The sequence below is a fragment of the Mytilus californianus genome, unplaced genomic scaffold (genome assembly GCF_021869535.1).
Source record: "Mytilus californianus isolate M0D057914Y unplaced genomic scaffold, xbMytCali1.0.p SCAF_1, whole genome shotgun sequence".
In the NCBI taxonomy this organism is placed as follows: domain Eukaryota; kingdom Metazoa; phylum Mollusca; class Bivalvia; order Mytilida; family Mytilidae; genus Mytilus; species Mytilus californianus.
In genome coordinates this window covers 35,822,361-35,841,691 of record NW_026262581.1, presented here as the reverse complement: position 1 = coordinate 35,841,691, position 19,331 = coordinate 35,822,361, and the positions used below count along the sequence as shown (strand labels likewise).

Below are 19,331 nucleotides of genomic sequence, written 5' to 3'. Positions count from 1 at the left end.
TGTTCAGGTGTACAGATCTCTCTGAAATTGTACTGCAAGGTACCATACCACAAAGGGAAGGGATTGAGTTTGGGGTTGATGAATCATAAGGGGGTTCAAAAAATTTGAGGGGGGGATTTTTTTTTCCTTTTTTTTCTTTAAAATTTCCATTTTAAATTGGTTATTTCTGATTTATATATAAAAGCAAATAATAATGATATGGTTTGAATAGGTAAATTAAAAATTTTTAAGTTCTTAGACCACATTCATTCTGTGTCAGAAACCTATGCTGTGTCAAATATTTAATCACAATCCAAATTCAGTGCTGTATCAAGCTTGAATGTTGTGTCCATACTTGCCCCAACTGTTCAGGTTTCAACCTCTGTGGTCGTATCAAGCTGCGCCCAGCGGAGCATTTTATTGGTTATTATCTTGAATATTATTATAGATAAAGTTAAACTGTAAACAGCAAAAATGTTCAGCAAAGTAAGATCTACAAATAAGTTTATATGACCAAAAGGAGTTATTGCCCTTTAAGGACAATTCAACACAATTTGTTTATCATGTTTTCTAACTTTAAAAAATCTTCTCCTCAGAAACTACCAAACCAATTCCAACCAAACTTAAGCTGAATGATCCTTAGGGTATCTAGAATAAATTTTGTATTTTATTTTCTGTTTCGTTAAAAAACATGGCCGCCATGGCTAAAAATAGAACATAGGGGTAAAATGCAGTTTTTGACTTATATCTCAAAAACTAAAGCATTTAGAGCAAATCATACAGGAAGTTAAAGTATTCATTAGGTCTACCTGCCCTGAAATTATCAGCCAAATCGGGTATCTGATTTTTAGGTTATTGCCTCTGAATTGATGATTTTAAGGAAATTTTGCAGTTTTTGGTTAATATCTTGAATATTATTATAGATTAAGATAAACTGTAAACAGCAAAAATGTTCAGCAAAGTAAGATCTACAAATAAGTTTTATATGGCTAAAATTTTGCCCTTTAAAGACAAATTTTCACAATTTGTTCATCTAGTTTGCTTACTTTAAAAAATCTTCTCCTTTGAAACTGCTGAATGAGTTTCAGATTATCTTGTATAAATTTTGTATTTTATTTCCTTGTACGTCAAGAAACATAGCCACTATGGCTAAAATGGAACATAGGGGTAAAATGCATTTTTTGCTTTTGAAGAAAATATGACAGATACAAAGAACATTTAAATGGCATTTTTAAGCCACTCATTGATATATATTGAAAAGCAAAAATAATCATTGATGAAAGATTTAAGCAAAAAATTACAGGTGAGCGATTCAGGCTCTTGAGAGCCTCTTGTTTGTCTTGTAATTAGTAAATCTGTACATTGTTATATAATATGTTGTTTTTTGCTTGACTCATATGGGACATATGGAGTTTATTTGCAAATAAAGTAATACTATTAAATAATTGATGGATTAAGATGTGATTTTGTCACTTGCTTTAATGTTAAAGTTTAAAATAGTTCATTGTCATTCTTTTATCTGATTTGATATTAGTGACAAATAAAGATACAAATTTACTTATTTTTCAGATGTTGCTTTACTGCAGCTTTGAATGCCTCCTGGTCATGTATTGATTTTTTATTATTTGAAAGCACATTCCAATCTTTAAGGGAAAGGGATAAGTTCAATGGATAAACTTTGCTTAAAATTTAGGAAACAACACACAGGAATCATTTAAAGTATGTCAGTCCAATATTAGCTGCGGAACTGTAGCTCTTAGGTCCTTGTGATATTTTTTGACAATTTGCGGGTCTATGTTCCCCACAAATCAGAAAATATAATAAGGACCATTAGAGTTACGGTTCCGCAGCTACTCCAATATATGCTGCTGTATTGTAGTACAAAAATTCTGTTAAACCAAACAGCAGCGCAGAGTTTATAATCTGCAGGTACTATTCAAGTATGTCAGCCCAATAAATGCAGATGCCAAGTTCTAATATAAAAAAATACCTTTGACCTATTAATGGAAGTACCTTAAAAAAGACAAAAGTCTAAAACTACTGAGATTACCCCATAGCCATTATCTTTGCAAAGCTTTTAGTGCTACATTAAAGTAGAAAAACCTTATATCTGCTAAGCATAGCAAAACAAATCCCCTTTCTTTGAGAATGTTATCTTTAGAAGTCAAATGTCAGATTGGACTCAAAATATATCTGATAAAGTTACATATTTATTTTTTGTTGCAAACAAACATACATTTTATTTTTAAGGCTGAATTATTCAAATCCTGATGAATTGTAATTCCTATTGATTTCTTCTAGCCTTGTTGAAATTAATTAAGGTACAATACATCAAAATATAACATCTATGAAATTATCAGTTGCTTCAGCCCTGTTGTCAAAGCTATAAAATTGAAGCATTTATTCTTGATAAATATTTTCATTTGTTACAAACAAACATTTATTTGCAGCCAAGTTGGTAAAGTTATTGATCAGCTTGGTTTAATGTTGTTTACCCCACTGTAAAAACATTTCAATTTGTTTGGGTAGAAAATAAACATGGCATAAAATCAATAAATGTTATTTGTTTTTACAAAATAAATCAAGATCGTTCCATCAATCCATGTTGAAAGTTAAGCCTTTATGTGAAATTTGATAAAATTGTTCCTATAATTCAAACCTCATTTATTAGATGGTATTTTGGCACTTCAATTTATAACAAAAAGCTATTGTTTATGTTTGTAACAACTGAGTGCCAAAAGCCTGATTGTATAGCTTTGTAGCAATTATTCAGAACTATATAACAAGTTCTTGGAAAGTGAGAAAATAAAAACAGTGGTGTTCAATGCTTTGTTTAATATGCTCCAAAATGGAGCATAAAAGATAGTAGGGTTGATTTTGGTCATACCACTCATGTATTTATCAAAAGATCTTTAACAACATTGCAGCTGCTAAAACCATTTCAATTTTTTGTCTCAACAAAACGAGACTAATAGGTGCTGTTTCTGGCGGCAGTGATGGTGGCTTCAGTAATGTATTAGTTTGTGATTAGGTCGGTTTATGGGGAACCACTAGTGGTAGGTCAATGATATTTGATATGCAGTTGTATTAGTATTGGCACATCATATTTCTATGGAGATAATTTGACCCCATCTCCTCAGTCATGATTTAATGACTTTGAAACTTTTGCTTAGTTCACATGTATGCGATTAGGTCAGTTTTAGGGGAACCACTTATGATAAGTCAATGGTATTTGGTATGCAGTTTTATAAGCATTGACATGTTTCATTTCCATGGAGGTTATTTGGCTCTGCACATTCAGTCATTGTTCATTGAAATTGTATGTTTTGCATCACCAGCCCAGTAGTCAGCACTTCTGTGTTGACATGAATTATCATTGATATGGTCATAATTATAAATTAACTGTTTTTAAAACTTTGAATTTTTGAAATACTAAGGCTTTTCTACCTCAGGAATAGATTACCTTAGCTGTATTTGGCAAAACACTTATGAATTTTGGGTCCTCAATGCTCTTCAACTTCGTACTTTATTTGGCCTTTTTAACCATTTTTGATTGGAGCATCACTGATGAGTCTTTTGTAGACAAAACGTGCGTCTTGAGCAAATACAAAATTTCAATCCTGGTATCTATGATGAGTTTATTTGCAGGGTTTACATGTCATAGTTGAATACCATTTTAATTAACATTTGCATTTTACTATCAAAATTACATAAAGGCAAGCCATAATCTCTGTGTCAACAGTTTATTCATTCTTTTTGTGTATTTCTCTAAAAATCATAGATCATAAAGGAGCATGATGATTTCTTGCAAATTTTCATCTGAGGAGCACACAATTTCATGAGCTCATTAGTTTATCATGTAGCACCTGTCTCATATTAATAATGCATTAATTTATTCTGGTTGTTAAGTTATCATTTCACACTGTGTAATAAACTCCTTTATATTTCTGGTGTTCTGTGACTACAGTATTTCATAGAATTACATTGAAAAAATCCTTCTCATTTAAATACAAAGAAATATTATGGCAAAATTTTAAGGGACACCAAAGCCTGAAAGTACATTTCAAAGGGGACTATTTTGACACCATCAAAGTTCCAGTATGATATAAATCTTTATGGTGTTCAAATCATTGTCTCTCTTCCCCTGCCTCATCTACCGTTAAAACCAACAAGCTATTGCCCTCATTATGCATGTACTTTACTGCTGGACTTGATAATGAAAGAACAATCGGTTAAGTTATTTAGATTTGAGAGAAACAATATTAACAAATTTTACAATGTGTATATAAATGCCAAGCGATGGAATCACATCTTGCTTCCCTTTTCAAATAAACTGCAATCAATTCAGAAGAGAGGATTAAAATAATTTTTAATTAGTTATATTTATTATTTTTTGTCTTTTTTCAGGGAATTACAAATAGATGGTAAAATAAGATTATTAGATGTAGGAAGTTGTTTCAATCCCTTTGCTTGTTATGATGATTTTTTGGCTGTTGGGATAGATATTGGTCCAGCTACTTCAGTAAGTTGGTTATGTTTAGAATAATATTACTGGTAACTCTTTTCATCCAACAAACTCTAGAGTTATAAATTTTAAAGTTAAGAAATTGTGCTTTTAATCTTTCTTTTTGGCACCATAGATTTTTTGATAACAGATACAATTATACTGGTGTTGTTCAGTTATTGTGTCTGGTATTTTTGGATGAACATTGATTCATTTATTGATAGTTTGAAGCCAGACTAAAACATTTTTTCATTTTTCTGAAAAAGAAATTCTGTACTTGAATGTTTTTAGCTTTGAACAAGATTGTGTCTTCCTGTTCTTTTTATGACACCACTGACTGAAGTCTATTCTGTCATGAGTAAAGCCATTTATATTGGAGCTTAGATTTGCATGATTTCATATCAGAAGGTTATGTACTTTGAGTTTGTTTTCATTAAATGCAAAAAAAATTTGATACAAAATTGTTTTCTATTGTTTATGCTTATGCTTATGTTTTTGTTATCTCTTATACTAGTTTCATAGTTACCGGTAAGTGCTTTTCCTATGCTTATAATTATTATATGTCCTTTAATGTTAATTTATATCCACTGATCAAGATTAATTGAGAGAGGATTGAGTTGTCTGAATAAAAAAAAAGGAGATGTGATTGAAACAACTATATACCAAAGACAAAAGGACTGGGATCACCCTTTAGCAATGAGCAAGAACACAAAAAAAGAAATAATTAAATAAAGCTTTCCTCATGTACTACTGAACAGAATGACTTCATGATTGTTCAGCATCTTTTCAGTGATGGGTTGTAAAATCTAAGCTCTTTTCAAATCATGCAGACACATAACCCTCCCCTTTCAATTTCAGCAATAGGAATAAGAAAATGTAAATAGAACAAACCGTTAAAAATAAGCCCAGAAAAGCACTTTACTCTATAATACTGGTATTGTGGACTACAAAAACACAGGTACAAGTAAATCAAAACCAAAGATATGAAACAAAAATAATGCTTGCTGTAAAGGAAAGCAAGCTGAACTGGGCCCGATTTGGTGGTGTTAAATTTTACAAAGTCTATCTGAATCATTTTGCAAAGAATTCGCTTAAACAGGTGCTAGGGGCCATTTTAAATTTGCACTGAGGGGAGAGATTTTTTTTATGCCCCCGCCGTAGCGGAGGGGACATTAAGTTTTACCCTTGTACGTCTGTACGTCCGTACGTCCCAAAGTTGGTTTCAGTTCTCTTACTTTAGTTTGCCTCAACCAAATGTTATGAAACTAATACACAATGCTAATTACCACAAAACACAGATCAAGTTTGAATATTGGTGGTGTCACTTTAACCGTTCAAGAGTTATGCCCCTTTACAAATGGAAAATTTGCTGAATTTTTCGTTTCCGTTCTCTAACTTTAGTTTGCCTCAACCAAATGCTATGAAACTTATACACAATGCTTTAATATTACCACAAAATACAGATCAAGTTTGAATTTTGGGGATGTCACTTTTATTGTTCTAGTGTTATGCCCCTTTACAAATGGAAAAATTGCTGAATTTTTCGTTTCCATTCTCTTTCTTAAGTTTGCCTCAACCAAATTTTATGAAACTTATACACAATACTTATTACCACAAAACTCAGATCAAGTACAAATTTGGGTAGCGTCACTTTTAATGTTCTTCAGTTATGTCCCTTTATAACTTTATATGATATGCAAGCGGGGGCATTATCTGTGTCCCATGGACACATTCCCCATTTATTTGTTTTATTTATGGTCAGTGTTGAAGGCCTCACTGTGACTTTGAGATGAAAAACAGCAATAAAAGTGCTGTTCCTTTGCTTTTTTTTTTTCTTTTTTTGCTGTGCATGTACTGAATTTTGTGTCGGATGGATACCCCATATCCTTTGTTTTTCTATTATGAAAGTGATTTTAAACAAAATATTGCTCTTCTGCAGTAGTGATACTAATGAGTATATTTCAAACATCAGAGTCATGAGCTATGCAGCAGAACATTTATTTAAAAAAATCATAATTCGCAAAATGGATTTCAAAACTGCATCATATTGAATAAGAAAATTTCTTCTCTTTCAATAGTTGAATTTCTGAATATTTGAAATGAAACCATTTTGGATCAAGAAATATTGTATCACTATGGATAAAGAGGTAGAACATTTAGAAATGAAAAAATATTCGAAAGGGGCATGACTCTTGAGACTCTTTATTTTACTGTCAAACTCTTAGCAAGTTAGAAAAAAAATACATTAGGTTGCAATTTGCAGCATTCTGCTTCAGATGCAACTGAATAAAATAACTTCTCCTATACCAATTTCTTTTTGATCTATATCCAGTATGTCGGGGGAAAATTCAACTAATTTGTTGTTGAAATTTAGAACTGAAACTAATTTGTTACAATTCATAGCTGGTTTCCTTAATTTTGTCATTTACTCTTGATTTACTATGAGCTTAAGTTTCATTTTCTTTTTAATTTTTCTTTCAGACAAAAGTAATAGACCATAGTTATAATCTCTTGTCATCAATATTTACCCATAGTTCAAATAGAAATTTGATCTTTTGTCGATAAACAAATCTTGGGGGGATATTATTTGTTTGTCCCTTGTGCAAATAGTTCTGGCTAACAAAAAATGCAACATATCTATTTCTCATTTTCCATCATTACGCATTAATATTTTATTTCATGTCATTTTCTAATCTTGTATCAAGGACAATGTGTAAGATTGGATCAAAATTTAAATAAATAATTGCCTTTTTATTTCATTCTTTTTATACAGTGAAATTATATTTTTGGATACAGTTTGTGCTTGTTGACAAGTAATAGACGATTAAGTGAAAAATATTTTATAACAAAGAATATGTTAAAGGAAAATGACCTCGTCAAATATATGAAAAGGAAATCTGCAGACGATATTGTTGGGAAATTTTTTTTGTTTGCATAATTTGGACGAAACTTTTTACAGAAATAATTTGAAGGGGTTTGAATTGTTTATTTACCTCAGCAAAGAAAATAACAAGGTCTCAATCTTTTATAATTGTAACATTTTTGATAAAATTGTTTAAATTAAACAAGGCTAAATTAGAATTTAATATGAAGCAATAGAGAAAAATGTTTACTCCCATGAAGAATTAATATTTAGTTAAAAAGAGATATTTAAGGAACTGTCATAGGTCAATGTGACATCATTGTATGCCTTTTTATTGATATTTTAAATTGTTAAATGATTTCAGTCAAAAAGATTATCTACTATATCTTAGGTTAGATAAGTGTATACTTCATGAAGTAAATTCTATCGATGAAATTAATACTATTTATTGTAAGAATTATATCAAATTATTGTCATTTGATAATAACTGATAATAAAAGTTGATGTAATCTTTTTGCTTTTAGTTGTTTTGTGTACATGTATGTACCTCTTTTTAATATTGAAAACATAAAAAAAAAAGAATACCAAAGGTTTTCAAAGACTTTACATACAACTTTGACATTAGCACATAAGCTCAAATTTGAAAAAAAATATTCATTCAAGTCTCATTGATTGAAAAAAGGTGCCAACTTTTTATGGAATGCATGTAAATTTTTAAAACATTCTCAAAATTGTCTCTGAATCTGAATTCCTACAGAATCAATCCATTATTTTATTTTTGAATTTTATATTTTATTGGCAGATATTTTCTTTTAATGGTTAGAATAATCATAGGGTCAATACATTCTTTTTTGGTGCAAATATGATTTTAAATGGCATTCTGGATGATAAAAATTATGTAGCAACCAATGAAAATTAGACTAGAATCTCCCTTTTCAAGGTGGATTTTTTTTTTAGAATCCAGCTTCACTGTGTATCATCGCCACCGGAAATTGGGTACTAACGAAGCGGAGAGAAATGGAAAAAAAAGTAAACAAGGTAAGAATTCGTTCAATTTAAAGCATTTCTACTGATTTGACGAGGGTACCGCTTAAGAAATGATTTTCTGATATATAATTCTTTAAATTATTAGGCCGATAAGTACAAAATTAAGACAAAATTTTGTGTTATACTCAAGAACTTGCCACTTAGTACCTGAAAATTTCGAGGTCGATCGTCCTCTGTCGCCCCATTGGCAAGATATTCAACTGTTTTTCATTATTTTTCCAGACACTTTTTTAGATTATTATAGTGTGGCATCATATTTACTGAAATTTGTTGTCAAAATGAACTTTTTAAAAGAATATAGACCATAAAAAATAAAGTCAAGGGTACGGCAACTTGCTCATGTTGACAAATTTACTGTATGGCAACTTGTTTTCAACTATATGGCAACTTGCTAATTTCAAAATATTTATTTGCCGTCTTTTTAAAGAAAATAAAGTATTAGGTTCAAATATCTAATTATGCATTTGATAAAAATACAATTCGCTTGACACCATTTAAGATGTATACACAATATAAGGCTTGAACACAGTCATATTACATCTTTTACATACCTGATGTATACAATATGAATACGGCATATACAAAAGCTGGCAAATGTTGTAACTTTCGGAAAGGCATGTCACTGTTTTACTGACCTGTTGTTCTGCCCTGACGTAGCGTAAAATGTTACCCATGTCCGTCCGACCCGTCTCTCCCGTCCGTCCAGAAAGTCTCAATAATTGGTTTCCGTTCTCTAACTTTAATATGCCTTAACCAAATGTTTTAAAACTTACACGAAATGCTTATCACCACAAAACACAGATCAAGTTATAAATTTGGTAGCGTCACTGTTGCCGTTCTTGAGTTATGCCCTTTTATAAATGAAAAAAAGCTAAAGCTGTCGTTTCTGTTCTCAAACTTTAGATTGCCTCAACCAAATGTTTTAACCATACAACATTAGTCAGCATTTGCATATAAGTGATGAACATTTCGGGGATGGGTTGTGGGTGGAGGGAAGGAAGGAGGTAATGGCAGGAGAATTTTTTCGCATTGCATATTTAGAACCATTAAGTGAATGAATTCTCTTCCAACTTTCAGATAAAATGAAATATAAATGAATTATCATTCTCTGCAAAAAAAAATGTTGTATTGCTACACCACGGCACCATGTCAAGGGAGGTTTGAGTGCTCACAAACATGTTTAAGCCCGCCTCAATATATATGTGTCTGTCCCTGGTCAGGAACATGTAATATAGCAGCTGTCGTAAGTTGCTGCCTGACATATTTGTTTATGATTTTGTCATAAATCAGGCAATTTTGATACGGTATGGGTTTTGTTCATTGTGAAGTGTATAGTAACCAATAGTTGGTCAAATCTATTTCATTTGGACTTTGTATGAAAGTCCTCTCAGTGAAAACCATTCCACGTCTCCTTTTTCAATTAATGTTATTGTCTTGTTGTAAAAGGCAGATACAGCCAATATATTAGAATAAAGAACATTAATTTTCTAAAAAAAACTTCATCTCTATATAGTAAGAAATGAACAAGCTCGGTGGCTAACACTGTTTAAATTTAAAAACTAGCTACAAAATGTATCCAAAATCAAAGATGTGGAACATATTCTATCATAATCATTTGGTAATTAATGCAATTAGTATCTCTTCCATGCCCGTGTTGAACATAAACAACACCCCTTATGCTCCTGTTGGTTGTCATTGTGCAACACAGTTAATACATAGAAAACATAAAACATAGAACTCCTTTTGTCATATAAAGCACTGTCAAACATCCAATCATACTATCCACACTGATCTGTGTCCACACTTGTTAAATTTAAAAAAATATTAACTATAATGAAACAACATCTAATAAGGACAGGTTGAAATATTTTTGAATCCTGATGGTGCATACTCATAATTTTTTTTGGAAAAATCCACGTAAATTTAAATGTTGATTTGATAGCGTTCATTTGTTTATTTGCCCTCGTAAACAGTTTTGTTAAAATACCGAAATCGGTAAATTCTTATCGTGAACGAATAAGTCGGGTACACCTTTTTACATCCAGGCGTGCTTAAGTTGCACTTTTTTTTTATTAAGAAAAATGATTTTAATTTTAGCATTTATCTAAAGATTAGATTATTTACACACACACAAAAATAGGGCTTACTGTTGATTTTGAAACTATGAATTCACATTCATATTCAACGTGACCAAACAGATAGGCCGAGATCCATACCTTTATAAGTTTCAAAACAGAGAAGGTGTGTTTGAAAACAAATAATCACGTACTGCTATATCTTTTAAGGCAAATGCAAGTCTTACTTGTATTAATTATATAGTTTTAATTGGCACAATATCACATTAAAATTTAATGAGAAATATTATACATAGTAATCATGAAAATGTACTACTGTAACAATGAAAATTCGAACGAATACACTCCTTTTCACTACCCCTCCATCTACTCATTTAAGTTTAGACCAAACAGCCTTAGCAAAAGTCTTTTATTATTTTTTCACTGTAAATAAAAAGATTTGATTAAATTTACTTAAACTAAAAAATACAATCTTATTTTCAATAAGAAACAAGAAAATTAATTCGAAACACAATTCATGATTTATTTCTCCTAATTTTCAATGAAAACAAAGTATTTTCTTCACTTTTCTTTTAACAAATTATTCATTTCAGAAATTTAAAAAATAAACAATGTTGAAGACCGTACCTTGACCTATAATGTTTTACTTTTATAAATTGTGACTTGGATGGAGAGTTGTCTCATTGGCACTCATACCACATCTTCCTATATCTTTTTAACCCAGCACATTCTTTATGTGTCTGTCCAAAGCCACGAGCCTGTAGTTTGGTGGTTGTCGTTGGTTCATTTCTATCATATTTGTTATTTATCGTAAATTGTTTTGTTATGAGTTAGGCCGTTAGTTTTCTTGTTATATCCTCCCACAATTTTCATATCGGGGCTTTTTATAGCCGACTGTAAGGTACGATTTTTCGTTGTTGAAGGCCAAACGATAGCATATAATTGCTTACATATACTTTATTTGACCCTGGTGGATAGTAATCTTATTTGCAATCATACAACATCTCCACTGTTTATATTAAAAAAAAAAAAAAAACAGCACCAACAAAAGATGAATGGTCGGGTTTTTTTTATTGAACTTACAAAATTTCACCCTGACAACAAATAAGACAACAGTCGTTAGTATTATAACGATATATGAATGTATTTAGGATAATATGGTTGAAAAAAACCTGTTTGTCTTTAAAAACATAAAGTCAAATAGAGGTACGCAACGACGACTTCTGAACGAAACTAACGGCATATATTTTATAATATTTGATAAGTAGTTTATTTTGTATATTTGTAAGCCGGTAAAGCTTTGATACAGCCAAAATTTCGTCACTTGATATTATCTAAACAGTGATTAATTTCATCTTTAAATTACAATATATTGCAAGACGCCGTACAGACAAAAGTTGTTATTTTGCAATTCGCCGTACAACGTCCTGCAATTCGCCGTACAATAAACACACAATGTTTTGGTCCATATTCTTTAAAAACATCTTTATGACAACAGATTTCAGTCAATATGATGTCACACTATCATAATCTAAAAACGTGTCTGGAAAAATAATGAAAAACAGTTGAATATCTTGCCAATGGGACGACAGAGGACATTCGACCTAGAAATTTTCAGGTACTAAGTGGCAAGCTTTGGAGTATAACACAAAATATTGTCTTGATTTTGTACTTATCGGTCTAATAATTTAAAGAATTATATATCAGAAAATCATTTCTTAAGCGGTACCCTCGTCAAATCAGTAGAAATGCTTGAAATTGAATGAATTCTTACCTTGTTTCCTTTTTTTTCCATTTCTCTCCGCTTCGTTAGTACCCAATTTCCGGTGGCGATGATACACAGTGAGCTTTATACAGTACAAGCAGAATCATACTTTGACTATAAATAAGTTTATGTTTAAAGTAAACCATAAAATCTAAATAGTATTCCACATATAATTATCCTTTCATAGTGACCAATATAATAAACTAGAGGCTCCCAAGAGCCTGTGTCGCTCACCTGATTCTACTTTGGTTTTGGAAATCTTGTAAAAATAGATTAAAATCATTACAGATACCCTAATAATGATTGAGGCCAAATTTGGTTTAATATTGGCCCCGTAATTTAATCAAAAGCAGAAGACTTTTGTAAAGTATACAGAAATTACCAATAAATTCATTGAAATTGTAGAAAATGACTTTGTAAGGACAATGATAAATCAGCTACAAAGTAACAACACTTGGTCAGCACCTCAAAAGAAACATTCATACCATGTTTGGTTTCAATCCATTAAGCGGTTTTTTAGAAGAAGACATTTGTATATATTTCCCATAGGGTCCTTTGTTAAACTAAGTCCCCCTTTGGCAGCCATCTTGGTTGATTTATTTGCTACAAAGTAACAACACTTGGTCAGCACCTCAAAAGGAACATTCATGCCATGTTTGGTTTCATTTCATTCAGTGGTTCTTCAAAAGAAGACTTTTGAATGTATTTCACATAGGGTCCTTTGTTAAACTAAGTTTCCTGCTGGCAGCCATCTTGGATGATTGATTGGCTACAAAGTAACAACACTTGGCCAGCACCTCATTAGGAACATTCATGCCATGTTTAGTTTCATTCCATTCAGTGGTTCTCTAAAAGAAAACATTCCCCATTTCCATTCTCAATTTTATTTGTATGTATTTCCCATAGGATCCTATGTTAAACTAAGTCCCAGGGGCCTCGGTGGCCGAGTGGTCTAAGTAGTCCAACTACTGTATCACTAGCCAGTCAACACTGATGTTGTGAGTTCGAATCCCGCAAGGGGCAGGTGTACTCGACTCCAATCTTAATTGACTAAGATTGTCATTTTTTCTACCGAAGGTTGGTGGTTTTCTCCGGGCACTCTGGCTTCCTCCACCAATAAAAACTGACTGCCAAGAAATAGCAATCAATAAACTAAGTCCCTGCTGGCTGCCATCTTGGATGATTGATCGCCTAAAAAGTTACAACACTTGGTCAGCACCTCATAAGGAACATTCATGCCATGTTTTATTTCATTCCATTCAGTGGGTCTCTAAAAGAAGACATTTGTATGTATTTCCCATAGGGTAATATGTTAAACTAAGTCCCTCTCTGGTGGCCATCTTGGATGATGGATCTGCTTCAAAGTAATAAAACTTGGTCAGCACCTTATAAGAAACATTCATGCCATGTTTGGTTTCATTCCATTTAGTGATTCTCTAAAAGAAGACATTTGTATGTATTGTCCATAGGGTCCTATGTTAAACGAAGTCCCCCACTGGCGGCCATCTTGGATGATGGATCGTCTACAAAGTTACAACACTTGGTCAACAACTCATAAGGAACATTGGTGCCATGTTTTATTTCATTCCATTCAGTGGTTCTCTAAAAGATGACATTTGTATGCATTTCCCCTAGGGTCCTATGTTAAACCAAGTCCCTCTCTGGCAGCAATCTTGGATGATAGATCTGCTTCAAAGTAATAAAACTTGGTCAGCACCTTATAAGAAACATTCATGCCATGTTTGGTTTCATTCCATTTAGTGATTCTCTAAAATAAGACATTTGTATGTATTGTCCATAGGGTCCTATGTTAAACGAAGTCCCCCGCTGGCGGCCATCTTGGATGATAGATCACCTACAAAGTTACAACACTTGGTCAACAACTCATGAGGAACATTGGTGCCATGTTTTATTTCATTCCATTCAGTGGTTCTCTAAAAGATGACATTTGTATGCATTTCCCTTAGGGTCCTATGTTAAACCAAGTCCCTCTCTGGCAGCCATCTTGAATGATAGATCGGCTTCAAAATAACAACACTTGGTTAGCATCTCATAAGGAACATTCAGGCCATGTTTGGTTTCATTTCATTCTGTGGTTCTCTAAAAGAAGACACTTGTATGTATTTCCCATAGGGTCCTATGTTAAACTAAGTCCCCCGCTAGCAGCCATCTTGGATGATGGATCGCCTACAAAGTAACAACACTTATCCAGCACCTCATAAGGAACATTCATGCCATGTTTTATTTCATTCCATTTAGTGGTTCTCTAAAAGAAGGCATTTGTATGTATTTCCCGTAGGGTCCTATGTTAAACTAAGTCCCCCTCTGGTGGCCATCTTGGATGATGGATCGGCTTCAAAGTAGCAACACTTGGTCAGCACCTCATAAGGAACATTCATGCCATGTTTGGTTTCATTCCATTCAGTGGGTCTCTAAAAGAAGACATTTGTATGTATTGTCCATAGGGTCCTATGCTAAACGAAGTCCCCCGCTGGCGACCATCTTCGATGATGGATCTACTTCAAAGTAACAACTCTTGGTAAGCACCTCATAAGGAACATTCATGCCATGTTTGGGTTCATTCCATTCAGTGGTTCTCCAAAAGAAGACATTTGTATGTATTGTCCATAGGGTCCTATGCTAAACGAAGTCCCCCGCTGGTGGCCATCTTGGATGATGGATCGGCTTCAAAGTAACGACACTTGGTAAGCACCTCATAAGGAACATTCATGCCATGTTTGGTTTCATTCCATTCAGTGGTTCTCTAGAAGAAGTTCTAAATGTAAAAAGTTAACGACAACGATGATGGATGACGAAGACGGACGACGGACGCCAAGTGATGAGAAAAGCTTACTTGGCACTTCGGGCCAGGTGAGCTAAAAAGAAGTTGTGTTATGATTGCCAATGAGACAACACTTCACTAGAGACCAAATAACATAGAAGTTAGAAACTTATATATTCATGTTGCATTATGTTTTTGTCTAATTTCAGAATGTTTTATGTTGTGATTTTCTTCAGTTGGAGACTACCTGTCCTTTGGAGATTGACTTTATAGAATCATATTTACAGAATTTAAAAAGCCCTGTGACTGAGTTACCAAAGAACAGCTTTCATGTCATTGTATTTTCTTTATTATTGGAATATCTTCCTTCTCCAGAACAAAGATGGACATGCTGTCTGAAGGCAAATGAGTTACTTCATACCAATGGGCTTTTGTTAATAATAACACCAGATTCACATAAACAGCATAGAAATGCAGCCATGATAAAAAACTGGAAAGAAGCTATAGAATCTATAGGTTTCAAACAGTGGCGTTACGTAAAACTTGAACATCTTCACTGCTTGGCATTTCGTAAAAATGACAAGACAGAAGATTTGTCATTGGATTTAAATGTTTCAGCTGGCATGCTGTATATTCCACAAGATTTTCATGATTTAAGTGAAAGTACAAATTTGTGTGAGTACAGTGAAGAAGATGAGAAATTTTTTATGGATTCTGTTAGTGAATTGCCTGGATTTCATAGTTATGATGAAAATTAAGCCAATGTTAGCGTAATAATGTTAGAGTAATTATTTAGTTTTTGGTATATCTTTGCTCTTTATGCAAACATCAAAAGATTTTTTGTTGTTGACATTTTCGCAAATGACACAAAAATCCAGAAAATTGATTATACCTTAGGCTTATGGTATATACAAGGGATGACAGGAATAAAACAAAAAGTATTGGACTGTAAATAAGAGTACACCAACCACCAGCATCCAACACCAACCCCTAAAAAAGAACTGTAGCAAACATGGTCCAGACGATAATTTATACAGGAGCAAACTGTGATTATAGGATTAAACCAGTTTTTCATATGCACACACATCTCCCATCTCACAAAAAAAAAAACACACAATAATAACCCACACAGTCCAGCTACCAACAAGATGACCACCAACTTGAACAGAAATGAAATATGGCACTTAATTTTGAAAGCATGGTAAAAATTGCTTCAATAGACTATTTTCATATTACTGACTTTTGACTCCTGATTATATAATTTGTCGACTGGTTACCTTGGTACTGATTATATAATTTGTCGACTGGTTACCTTGGTAACCAGTCGACAAATTATATAATCTGTAGTCAAAAGTTGGTAATATGAAAATAGTCTATTGGAAACCACAGTTGTTAGTAGAATACTGCTGCTAAAGAAAACAAAACAAAAATCAGAAAAAACACTACTTACAGTTTACATAAAAACTCATCATAAAATTTATAGAAGTCATCAGTATTTATGAGAAGCCAGTAAGGAAAAAAACATATTATGCTCAACATGAGTGCTTCAATCTTGCATGCATCATAAGGTGATGTGCACAAATATTTCAGTTTAAATGCTGAAAATTCAAGATGGCCATCATGATGTGACATAAAGTTATAAGGATTAGATAAGAAATTTTCCTTCTCACCACGATTTCTAGCTGCAAATAGGTGAGGGTTCAGAATGGAGCCAGCAATTACTGATTACTTTTATTTTTTACAGAAGTCTCTTTGGTTATGATAATTAATCTTCTGTGAAGGACTGTTCTCCTTGGAGCAGACTCCCAAAAGTCAGTATTTATATTTTCCCAATTAGACAATAATAAAAATTGAGATAGTAAAGTAGCTATCATCTAAGTGACACCACCAAAGTTTTAAATTTTTTCAACAACATTTAAACCAAAGAGGTGCACTGCTGGATTCTTTGCAAGACTTGTATACACTTCTGATTTTAATGGCTGTAACTTAAACCAGCTCTTAATTGTATTCTTATTACATGTATATATTCAATATCGCCAATTAGCAACATTTATTTTGTTATTTATTAAACTGTCAAAATTTACAATTCCCTGTAATAAGCATCATTATTTATAACAAAGAAACGAAACTCTAGAGGACAAGATAGTTTAAGTGAAATGTAATTTAATCTTCACTTTTTCTTTGTGGGAGTGAAATTTTATTTTAATTTGGGATATCTATGGATAGAAAACACAATAAACAATATTCCACAACCACCAATATGGGTTTATTAGTTATACTTCGTGATTTTTTAATGCTATTTTTAAATTAAAGAAAAGCGATGTCTCCCTTAGATGCAACAAATATTTATATTTTCTCTTCTTTGTTTGGGGAATTATACTAAATTGTTATGAACTCTTATAATTTACGATATTTCTATAAATGTTTACAACCACATTTGTCAAAAGGCCTTTTAAATTTCAAGTTTCATTTTTACTGAAAACAAAGTGATAGAATCGTTAATTTCAATAGCAGTGTGGTGTTACAAAAACTGCAATTATGTATTTAAGTATTTACATTCAAAATAAATAGAAAATGAAATTATCTCAAATTACATATTCTTGCTTTTGATAAAATCAAATGCACCTCCCCAATGCAGTCTGTAGTTGGTACAATCAGATACTACTGTTAAATGTAAGGAAGACTCTCGAAGGTTAATTAGGCAAGTCAAAATACAGCTGCTTGGTTCATTGAAGTGCATTAAAAAGAGTATTCTATGTAGCTTTTCCCGAGCTGGCCACCTTTTCCGGCTCTTGCACTTATTTGTATAGTAGACAATTGCGAACACGAGACCATGCATGTACCTCAATTCTTAGTTTACTCCAAAAAAAGCATTACTAAGTTTGGCTCGATTTTGGACTGCTTGTTAGACTAGACTGTAAACTTTAGATTAGTGTTTTACAATAATGAAGCCAAAACAGGAAATAACAACTAACTGATTACCTGATTAATTGATTAATTGATCTTAACGTCCAATGGCAAATACTACATGCATATTGTACTAGACCAGCAATTTGAGCTATAGATCTTTAATGTACTAGCTCACACGGTACAAACCAGTGTATGTGAAGACAATTCTTAAGGACTCCCTACACAGACACGTTGAATCTAGACTACGAGCTCTTGCACTTGAATGGGCCATGATTATAACTGAGATCGGCAAAGGCCAATTTAAAACCTTTGGTGCTACATGACCGAGTATCAGACCTACGCCAATCATTCAAGATAGAAAACAACATCGTAAAAACCTATATACAAATTACTAGATATGGTGTGATTGCCAATGAGAAAACTGTACCAGAGACCAAATGACGTTGCAGTTAACAACTAGAGGTCACCGTTCTACCTTCAACAATAAGCAAAACCCATACCGCATAGCATGTATGTATGTTTCTCCAACAGATTACCTTTTAAGCTGTTGAGGTTATTTTTCCAGTACTTTTTATTTTAATATTTATTACTCGGCGTCTCTCTGCGTGTGGGAATAAACATGTAGCCTTCTTTGACTTGTACAAGAACTTGTAAGCTTTTAAGTAACATTTAAATTTAGCTGGGACTACTTTTTTCGTTAAGTAAATATTGTCTGACCCTACTTACTGAGGTTAAAATTATAAATTTGTTTGTTTATCAAATTTTGCAGAGAGAATTTAATATTTGTATTTGTTAATCCGTTACCCGATAGCAGATGGCAATGAACAAACATTTCTTGAGGATATCGACGAGTATACCAGTATATCATGATTAAGCATAATATGGTCCTTATAAAATCAAGCTTTGCTGTCGAAATAAAGTTTGCTGCTGTGGTCCTCCCGATAAGAAGGTGTGACCAATTTTCTTGCTATTTTTAACTTTGTAGAGTCATTTTTACAGATGAAAGAACATTGTGGAATTGGAATAACTTAAAGATTTGTTTAAAACTAAGTTTAAAGAACATCAAAACGACATTATGGTGTACGTTCTACACTGATTGCTGTTGAACACAATCATAGTTTGTATGTAAAAATTCATTTATTTCTTCATTTTATGAGATCCAGCACCAACAGTTAACTTAGTTTGTATCTCTGAGATAACACATAGCGTTATTTTCAAAGAATTTTGGTTCTGGTTTGGAACTTCCTTCCTGTCAATTTTTGAGCTACTTAAAATTGCCAGACTTGATAAAAATGCAGTGTTGAACCTTGTTGCGAGGTTCAAGTTCAGTATATGAGCATCTACTTTATGGTATACGGTTACCCAATGGCCATGCTAACATGCTTTTTCGTCCAAGTGCAGTATGT

General features: G+C 32.6%; 1 protein-coding gene across 4 annotated transcripts in view; it reads left to right on the top strand.

The window, feature by feature from the left end:
* The window catches only part of LOC127719965 (S-adenosylmethionine sensor upstream of mTORC1-like), a 30,301-nt gene extending 14,495 nt beyond the window's left edge, over positions 1-15,806 (top strand). For all 4 annotated transcript variants that reach the window (XM_052226363.1, XM_052226356.1, XM_052226349.1 and 1 more), the window contains exons 4-5: positions 4,387-4,501; positions 15,225-15,806. In XM_052226363.1, coding sequence (XP_052082323.1) covers positions 4,387-4,501; positions 15,225-15,773 — 664 coding nt within the window. In that variant the 3' untranslated portion in view covers positions 15,774-15,806. The remainder of the gene's footprint in view (positions 1-4,386; positions 4,502-15,224) is intronic.
* The last annotated feature ends 3,525 nt before the right edge of the window (positions 15,807-19,331 follow it).